The sequence below is a fragment of the Meleagris gallopavo genome, chromosome 15, assembly GCF_000146605.3.
Source record: "Meleagris gallopavo isolate NT-WF06-2002-E0010 breed Aviagen turkey brand Nicholas breeding stock chromosome 15, Turkey_5.1, whole genome shotgun sequence".
Lineage (NCBI taxonomy): Eukaryota > Metazoa > Chordata > Aves > Galliformes > Phasianidae > Meleagris > Meleagris gallopavo.
Window position 1 is genome coordinate 1,091,560 of NC_015025.2, and position 9,901 is coordinate 1,101,460.

At 53.6% G+C, this 9,901-nt stretch overlaps 1 protein-coding gene across 2 annotated transcripts in view; it reads left to right on the plus strand.

The window, feature by feature from the left end:
• Positions 1-8,566, plus strand: part of LOC100544252 (protocadherin gamma-C3) — a 28,668-nt gene extending 20,102 nt beyond the window's left edge. For both annotated transcript variants that reach the window (XM_019620282.2, XM_019620280.2), the window contains exons 3-4: positions 2,860-2,948; positions 7,904-8,566. In XM_019620282.2, the coding sequence (XP_019475827.1) occupies positions 2,860-2,948; positions 7,904-8,121 (307 nt within the window). In that variant the 3' untranslated portion in view covers positions 8,122-8,566. The remainder of the gene's footprint in view (positions 1-2,859; positions 2,949-7,903) is intronic.
• The last annotated feature ends 1,335 nt before the right edge of the window (positions 8,567-9,901 follow it).

The window sequence follows — 9,901 nt, forward strand, 5'->3', positions numbered from 1 at the left end:
AAAAAAAAAAAAAAAAAAGAATGTTTGTGAGGCATTTGGATGCCATAGTAACGGTCTCCATAGAAACCCTGCAAGGAAATGAATATTTCTGTACTGGAAGTGGAAATAGGGACGATGCGTTGGCTGGGGTGGCAGAAAAGAGCGGGTCAGTGGTGCAAGGCCCGCCCTGCTGCGTGGGCTGATGCCTTCAGGCTGCTGAGCAATGAGACATTGCAGAGCCCCACCAGGGGCTGCAAGGCCCCTGCTTTCCATTTTGGGATTGTGAGCTTTTGCACATCGCTCCTGGCTGGGTTTGGTGGTGCCTCGTGTACCCGTGCTTTGATCCCTCGGATGCAGCATCATTGGGTCTGGCTCTCTTTGTCTCAAACACAGGTTTGCTTCCTTCCCTCCAACCTTAGTGCTGGGAGTATTCCCCAAACCTAAATCCAGCTGTTTACTGAGCTTTGAAGCACGGAATAGAATGAAACAGGAGGAAAAAAGAAAAAATAAGAAGAAAAAGAAAAAACAACCAACAAAAAACAAACTACTGTCCTCTGCAGGATGGGTTTTATAAAAGCCTATTGAGAAAATGCCGTTTGTATTAAAAGCTGCCAGTCCTTGTAGCCCATTTCCATAGGAACCACCTCCTGTTCCGGGCAGTGCAGCCTCAGCCATTCACAGCCCTGTCCTATAGCTGTGGCAGGCAGCCAGCTCTGCCCATCAGCTGTGTGCGTTCTTTTTTTTTTTTTTCCTTTCTTTTCACTATGAGAAGTTATTTTAGGATGCTTTTAGATTACTGCATTCATGTTTCTCCTGCCTCTGAATTCCGGATGATTGCGCTCGCAAGTAATTCAGGCACTTGAATTTCCTGCTTACAGTAACGAGCTCAATAGGGTTTCTGCAACCCTGGCATTTCTAAAATAGCTCTCCAGTGTGACATCATGGGGAGCAACATGCTGCTTTGTGCAGTACTGGAGAGTGCTGGGTGCTGTAAGCTTGCAGGAAGGACTTGGCTCTGCATGGGGTGGAACAGGAGGATCTGCAGACCGGGTTGTTCTGGCTGGGCTGTAGCCTGCAGGTCAGAAGAAGAGATGGTTCTCCCCAATTTGGCACCAGTAGGACCCCATCTGGAGCTGTGAGCCCAGCGAGAGAGCAGGAGCTGCTGGGGTTAAGTGGTGGCTGCGCAGGTTGTGGTTTGCAATGGGGTTTAGGTTGCTAAGTCCTTTATAGGATCTCTATTCCCAGCCCTGAAGTGGAGCAGCGCTTGCTCCTCGAGCACTGCCACCCATTGAGGCAGGCAGACCTCACTGCTGGCCGTCTTGAAGCCACGCCACCGCACGTGTGGCAAGGTATCACTAGGTTATGGGATGCCCTGGGTTGCAGCAGATGGCAGGCAATTCGGAGCCTTAGCAGGCAGCCTCTGCTGTGTCAGGGATTGAGTGCCACCTGCACAGATAAAGAGGGGGAGTGAGAGTGGTGGTGTGAGGCTGCAGCCCTTACCCATCCCCACTGTGCCCACTGCCCACGTCCCTCAGTGCCACATTTACACGTTTCTGGAGCAGCCCTGGGGATGGTGACTCCAACCACCTCCCTCCCCCTCCCCCCCCAGGCAGCCCATTTGGGTGCATCACCACTATTTCTGAGAAAAAGATTTTCTTAATATCCAACCTGAACCTTCTCTGGCACAACTTAAAGGCATTACTCCGTGGTGTGTTGCTCCATGATGGAGTAGGGCTGCATGGGATCTGATCAGGGCTCTCAGCACACTTATACAAGCATCTGCAAGCTTAAAATTTTTCTGTACAGGACACTTGCACAGGGAGGAAGGGGAGAGCCTTGCATTCAGGACTTTCCTACTTGCAAGGCGATGATGTAACTGGGACAGGGACCCAGCCAGCAGGTCAGCATGGTAGGTGTGTGCTGTGATCATGCAGCTGGTGGGACTTTCAGGTCTCCCTGCTGGAAGGAGGGCTGTGGGAACACATTCCTGGCTTCTCCGATGGGAAAGTGTGGCCACGAGTGAGGGGTGGTTGAACACAGCTGCCAGGCACCTGGCGGACATCAATGCAGAGCTTGTTTGAAGGCACACAGAGCGCTGATTGTAACTTTGCTCTGCAAAACCTCTTGAAGGGAAGCCTGGTGGCATCCCCACAGCTTTCCCAGGCAGAACTGCCGTGCTCAGCCCCCAGCAGCTGCCCCACGTGGTCACCCAACTCCGCTCCCTGCTCTTGGTGGCTGCTCTTGGACTCCCTTCAGAGCAGGATTTCGGTGATGGGCAGCTGCCTCCCTGCTGATCCCAAATCCTGTGGCTCCATGGGATTTTCTCACCTTCATTCCCATGAGTGAAGCTGCAGAGTGGAATTGTAGCCTGAAATAACTTGAGCTGTAGCCTGAAATAACTTGGAAGGGCAGCAACCCCACGTGTCTTTCAGAAGGAACCTGGTCATACAAGGGCGTGCGCATCTCTGCAGGTCTGGAACTGGGTTGTTTTTTTTTAATGTGTGTTTGTGGTATTCAGCTGTGGGAAGGCACCTAAGGGGATTTGAGGTCATTAGGTGCCAGCTGGTTCAACCAGCTTCATTAGGAAGGCCTTCCTAGAAGTACCACTCAGCCCCAAGTACTTTGGTTATTGATGGTTGCTCTTCAAAAGCCTCGGAGAGGGATGGAGACTTCTGACAGTGTTTACACTCCAGAGTGTTGCTTAACAGAGGGATTTGAAGCCCTCACCCTCCTCTCTGCCAACACTGCCCACATCCTGCTGTAAGCTGCTTGATTTTCCTGCGGCACTGCCTTCTCCAGCAGATCCCTTCCCCAGCCCACCCCTCTTCTCCCAGCTGGAGTAACCCGCCATTTCTTTCCTTTTGTTTTCTATTCCCACAGCTCCCAGAATGGAGAGGAAGGTGGAGCCTGGCCCAACAACCAGTTTGACACGGAGATGCTTCAAGCCATGATCCTGGCCTCGGCAAATGGTCAGTCTCTACTGCATGCAGGGAAACAACAGCGTGGGGAAACTCTGGTCATCTCAGCTGTGTGCCATAGATAAGATGCTTGTGTGGTATTGGTGTGTGTGGTACACTGGAGAGGCTTCAGAAGGACTTCTTGAGCAGATGCTGATGAAGTTACCCTTCAGGGGAGGGGGAATTGTAGAATAGAATCAGCCCATCCCCACCATGCCCATTAACCGCGTCCCTCAGTGCCACATCCGCCCTTTTCTTGAACACCTCCTGAACCTCTGCTGGCACAACTTAATGCCATCACCTCTTGTCCTGTCACTGTGAACTGGGAGAAGGTAGAGAGTGATGAGGTCTCCCCTGAGCCTCCTCTTCTCCAGACCAAACCATCCCGGTTCCCTGATCCACTCTCCATAAGATCTGTGCTGCAGACCCTTTGCATCTTTGCTGCCGACCCTTTGCATCTTTGCTGCCCTTCTCTGGATACGCTCCATAACCTCAGTATAGTGAGGGGCCCAGGACAGGCAGGATTCAGGCAGAGGAGATGCCAGAGATCCATTAGCATCAATCCAAGTGCAGACAGGGCTATCTCTTTCATCCAAACCATATTATCTGTGTACTGCACAGCGTTATCTGCCTGGTGGTGAGGCTGTGCTGAATGAAAAGCTGAACTTGGGATGTATTACAAGCTATGTGATTTCAGAAAGCTGCAGTAAATGAAATACATGCTGTGCCCTGACTTGCTGTAGGGCGTGGAGGTAGAAGGCTTGGAAGATCTGCCTGTGGCCAGGGGACAAGCAATACCAGGAGTGTAGTGAATGCCTGCTGCAGTCCCACTTACTGCAAGGTCCTGTGTCTGTGGGCAGCCAGAAGCTGATGCTCAAAGCTTGAGGCTGCTGTAGAGAAAAGCTTCCTCGTGTCCCCACAGTGCGGTGGAAATAGGGATGCTCTTAGAGCAGTCCTGCAGGTCTTAAGAGAGAGACCCCAACAAATCTCATGCCCAGAGATACGTCTGACCCTGGGTAGTGTGAGAGCACTGGGTTTTGGGTCACGGTGGCTCCCACGTGTCCTTGGTTTGCTCTGCTTTATGGCTGCGTTGTGTGAAAGCAGCAGGCAGGGAGGGGTGTTCCACGGCTTTGTGTGAGAGAAGCACAATTACCACTCCACGCAGCGCTCTGGATAACGAGCCTGGTTTTCCTAAAGCCTTTATTTATAAATACCTCCGAGCCTTTTCCCCCTCGGTTTAAAAATAGGAGCAGCAGCACAGCCATAAAACGCTGGGTAAAATGCTTTGCATGTTTCCTTTGAGCTCGTGGGAGAGAAGGAATCTGGGGGAGGGGGGGAGGGATGTGCTATGGTGTTGCTTTCTTGGAAAGGGCTGCAGCCCTCTGCAGACGTCGGCAATGCTCAGCCACAGCTGTGGGGATGAGGCATTGGGCAACGGGGCTGTTTACACACCAGGAAAGGAAACAATGCAAAAATGGGGCTCTGCTCTGTAAAAAACAAAATAGCCTGCAGAGCCTCCAGATCCGGTTTCCTTGCTCACAAATAAGGCTGATTTCCTGGCTGCTGCCTGGACCTGGAGATGGGCAGGTCCTTTCCAGGTCAGATATTGGTTTCCACTTAGCTCCTGGCCCTGTTTTGGTACATCTCCCCCAAGCCACGCTTCTGTGGGATCCCAAGCCCTCTGGAGGTCTGCATTACACCTCTAATAGAGGGCTGGGGACGGCTTTTCCTGCAGCAGTGCAATGGGAGGCAGCTTGGTGCAGCCCATCATTTCCTTGACCATGGCAGTGATGGATGGGGACTGGGGCACTGGTGATGGGGGACTCAGCCTGCATTCCTCTCCATCTCCACTGCACCAGGAGCCCCCGGATGCTTTTTCTTTCCCACCAGAGCTCTGTTTCCATCTGTCTCCCCTTCTCCCTGCTCTGCTGCTCTCGCTGTTAAACTAACAGAGCTGATTGGTGCAGGCTTTGACGAGGAGCAGTGCTAATTGCCCACTCAACCTTGTGCTGCCAACCCTTGGATAATGTTTTGTGGTCGTTTACACGATCCTTAATGCCATCTGCTTGCCCTGATTGAGCAATGGGTGGGAGGATGCCCCTAACTCAGTGAGTCCTTCCATGCTTATCGCCCCCGGGAGGCTGAGCCCTTCTGATGCTCTCTGCTCCCAGGCTCTGGAAGGTGCTGATGGTGCCCTGCCTGCATCCTTACTCTTCACATGAGTCGCCCTTCATTTCAAATCCCATAGCTTCTTTGCCCTTGGAACAGGGAGCCTGGGAAGTGTGGAAATGCAATGGTTTGTAGAGGCAGCTGCTGGGACAGACCAAGGAGCAGGGGATGCTCCAGGAAACCAGATACTGAGGGGCAGCATGGGAGGCACTGTCCTCAAAATACTTTGGATTTCAGAAAGGATGTGTAGGGGTGCTGTGAGGCAGCAGGGGAGCCTGCAGACAGGGAGTGGCCGTCAGCCCTGCTATATTGGGTGTCCCAAAAGCACTGGCAGCAGCTGCAGCAGCAAGTGCTCCCTGACCTCCTGTCCCCTCTGCATATGGGGAAAGTTGGAGCCAGGAAGGGGTTATTTTTGCCCAACTCTCATTTTCCTCCTCACCCTGTGGCTTCAGGGGGCCTGGGGACTTTTTTGGGCAATGGCTGGCTGCTGGCAGAGGCTGAGTACAACCTTTACAGCAAGGAGAGCTGGAGTGCCCTGCTTGGCAAGAGCCTCTTGGTGCCCATTTATAAACCTCCATTGTCCCTGTTCCCTCTCCTTTTCATCCCTAATGCCAATGTTACCTAGGAACAGCCCTTTGCTCTCACCCTGACCAACCGGCACGCTGGGAACTGCACTCCTGGAAGGCTGTGCTGGGACTGCCAATGAGATCCTGGGAGCAGTGCTGGGTGCCCCTCCAGCACAAAGCTCCCAAGCAGCAGGGATGCTCCCTGAGCACTGCGGGATGCTCCCAGGCCGCCCCAAGGCTGAAGCACAGCAGTTCAGAGGACCATAACGAAGCCCTGCCCTGCCACCAGCATGGGTCCCTAACTGCAGCTTTCCCTGATTGCATTTCCGCCCCCCCCAGCCTGTTCCCAAACCTCCAGCCTGTTGTTTCCAAGCTGGCTGTGTTTCTTTTCCTCCTCCTGTCCCAACAGAGCAGCTGTAAATTCTCAGGCTTTGATTGCTTAACACTTCCAACCTCTTCAAGGGGACACAACAAACACTCTATTTCAGTGACTTTGTACCCAGCCAAGGAGCATGCATGGGGCTGACCAGGGGAGAGGATGCAGGAGGAGCAGCCTGAGGTTTCTGCTCAGGGTTTGCCTTTATTCCTTCAGTCTGTGAATGGAGGGAGAATGGCCTGGGGCCCTTCAGGCACCACGGTGTTCTGCAGCCTCCCAGGAGAGCATCTCTGTGAGGCAGCTAAAGCCCTTCGCACGAGAGAGCTGAGCTCAGCCCCTGCGCATGCAGAGAGTTTGAGCAAAGCCATTTCCCATTGGGGTTGTGCTGCGTTGGAGTTCATTGTGCAGGGCTGCTAGAGGAGAGCTGCTCACGCTCTGCCTTCCCTCCCTGCTCACATCCTCCCTCTCACATCCCCCCATTTCCATCTGCTCTCTGCCTCCAGCATCCCGGGGGGGCCCTGCTCCCTTCCCTACTCTGCGCCTGCTCTCTGCAACTCGGCAGCAATGAATTCCCATCCCATCCCCCTCTGTACTGACTGCTTTGTGCTTGTATCCCAGAGCCAGCCCGCAGCACTGTAAGGGAGGATTTTCTTTATTGATTTGTCTGCTCCCGGAATAAACCTGGCTGGGGAAATGCTGGGGTCAGGGCTTTGGATGCAGGGGAAAGGGAAAAACACTGATATTGGCTTTGCCTTAATGCATTGCTAATGGTCAGCGCTGTGCAGTGTTTACAGTGGGCTGCTGGGGAGGGGATGTCTTTGTGCTCCAGAGAGCAAGGCAGAACAGACAGTTCCCTATCCCATTCCCATCCCCAACTCCATCCCTAGCTCTCATTCCTATCCTCATTCCCAACTCCTATCCCTGTCCCCATTCCCAACCCTATCCCATCCCCACCTCCCATTCCCATCCCCAACTCCATCCCCACTTCCCATTGCTGTCCCCATTCTCATCCCTATCCCCAACTTCCACCCCTGTCCCCATTCCCATCCCCATCCCATCTCCACCTCCCATCCCCATCTCCAACCCCATCCCTACCTCCCATCCCATCCTCACTGCCATCGCCACCTCCCAACCCCAACCCCATCCCACTCCCATCCCATCTCCACCTCCCACCCCTGTCCCTAACTCCATCCCCACCTCCCATTCCTATCTCTACCTCAAACTCCATCCTCACTTCCCACCTCCCATCCCTGTCCCCATTCCCATCCCCATCCCATCCCCACCTCCCATCCCTATCCTCAACCCCCTCCCCACATCCCACCTCCCATCCCCAACCCCACCCCTACCTCCCATTCCCAACCCTATCCCCAACCCCATCTCCACCTCCCACCCCTGTCCCCGTTCCCATCCCCATCCCATCTCCACCTCCCATCCCTGTCCCCATTCCCATCCCCATCCCATCTCCACCTCCCACCCCTGTCCCCATTCCCATCCCCATCCCATCTCCACCTCCCACCCCTGTCCCTAACTCCACCCCACCTCCCATTCCTATCCCCACCCCAAACTCCATCCCCCACCTCCCATTCCCATCCCCAATCCCATCCCTACCTCCCATCCTCAATGCCATCCCCACCTCCCGTTCCCATCCCCAACCTCATCCCCACCTCCCACCCTTGTCCCCATCCCCATCCCATCCCCACCTCCCTTCTCCATCCCCTCCCCACATCCCAAGGCCTGGCTCAACCTGGCCTTCCCTCTGGAGAGAAGGGAAGGATGCTCGCGGGCATCTCCCCGATGCAACAGGAATGAAGACTCAGAGCCAGTGCTAACCCCGCTCCTCTCCTCTGTCCCTGCAGAAGCTGCTGATGTCAACGCAACGCTGGGTGGGGGCACAGGCACCATGGGGCTGAGCGCCCGCTACGGCCCCCAGTTCACCCTGCAGCACGTCCCTGATTACCGGCAGAACGTCTACATCCCGGGCAGCACCGCCACGCTGAGCAACGCCGCCGGCAAACGCGACGCCAAACCCTCGGGTGGCAACAAGAAGAAATCTGGCAAGAAGGAGAAGAAATAGAAAAGAGACGTCAGAGCGGCCGGGCAGCGCGTGCCAGCACTCCCCAACACCACAGGAGGACGAATGTGGGATTTGGTTTTTATTTTTATTTCTTGGCGACGCAAAAGTTAGGAAGCGCTGCGAATGTATTTGTCATCGTCAGAGCTAGGAGCGGGCTGCCTGCTGTTAGGTCTCATGATGAAAAGCAATCTGGAAAGCTAAAGCTAACACAAACAAGTGCCCTGTGAATACAGCTAACGTTTTATACGACCCCTTGGGTGTTAGGATACACGAGGTCGAAAGGCTTCGGCCAAATCCTTGGCTTCAATTTGCTCCCAGATGGTCTGAGAAAGGCACGAGGCTCTCGCACAGCTTTGTCCAGTGTAAATAACTGTAACACCCATCTGTTAATTTATAGAGCTTTGATCTTCTTCTTCTTCTTCTTCTTTTTTTTTTTTTTTGTTTTTTAAGTAAAAAGGAAAAGTTACCCTACGCATAAAGACCCCACCTGCTCCTACCACTTTTACTTGTCTCTTTAACTAATCGTGAACTACACTCTGGGTTTAGTTTCGTTAGTGGTGGAGTTGTTGGGTAGGGGAGGGTAGGCGTTCTAGTCCTTCGTTCTAGCTGTTATTCCGAAAAACGAAAAGGAAAAAAAGAAAAAAAAAAAAAAGTGTTTGTATTGCATGAGTCAAAGGGAACAATGCAGAGCTGCATCCTAAACAGTTATTGTTTTGTTTTGTTTTGTTTTTTTTCCTCAAGTACAACCAGCCATGGCCTGAGAGCTCCTGGTGTCTGAGCAGGGGTTCAGCGCGGCCCTGGGGGGCTCTGAGCAGACACATCTCATCCCTGCGTTGCAGTAAATATTTATATGTACAGTCAATGTTCTTTTGGAATTAAAGCTATGGGGCTGGAAGGGGCTGCTCTGCACCTCTCCGTGACCCCACGTGTGCGTCACCTGCGTCACAGCTGCACTTTGGAACACACATCCCCAGCCCCCAGGATGTCCTCGCGTGGCCACGCAGCATGGGGTGAAGGTGCTTTGTATTTGGGGAGTGGGAGGGTTGTTGGGTACTGAGGAAGTGGCAGTGGGTTTGGTGGCACATGGGGAGCAGGTTTGGGCCGGGGATTTATGGGCTGGGGGTTCCTGCAATGGCATGAGCCCAGGGATCAGCTGGGACAAAACATTGGGGGGTGATGCTGGCTTTGGGGTTTCCACATCCTAGAGGGAACAGGAGGACAGCGAGTTGGATTTCTCCATGCTGTGCCCCTTCCAAGTGGTCTCAGCCCAGAGGAGGGTTCTGGTGGCCTTGGTGGTGCTGCTGGGGACACCTCAAGCTCCCTGTATCACAGCATCCATGCCCCCTCCTCCCCCCTAGGAAGGCAGAGAGGGAAATTTGGCACCCAAAGTGGGTGAGGGTGGTCCCCCCAATCCCCCTAAGGGCCACTCAATTTCACATAGGATTTTTTCTCTTTTTTAATCACTAACACTTAACTCACCCCCTACACACACACAAACATCCCCTCCCACACCCCACAGGGGGGGCAACACCACGCTCACCCCATCCCAACCCCACAGCTGCTCCACAGCCCCATGTAGCTGCCACCCTCCCCCCCCCCATTTCCTCCCCAGCGATGCCGTAGGTGAATCGTAGTCTTTATATTTCTTTTTAACCTGCAATCTGAGGTAGCGTAGCGAGTGTCGTGTATTTAGTGGCGTGTTATTTTATCTCAGTAACTAACTTGTGGAACAGCAGTATTTTCACTTTCTCTGTATCTTCTCTCCATGTGATCTGTGCTC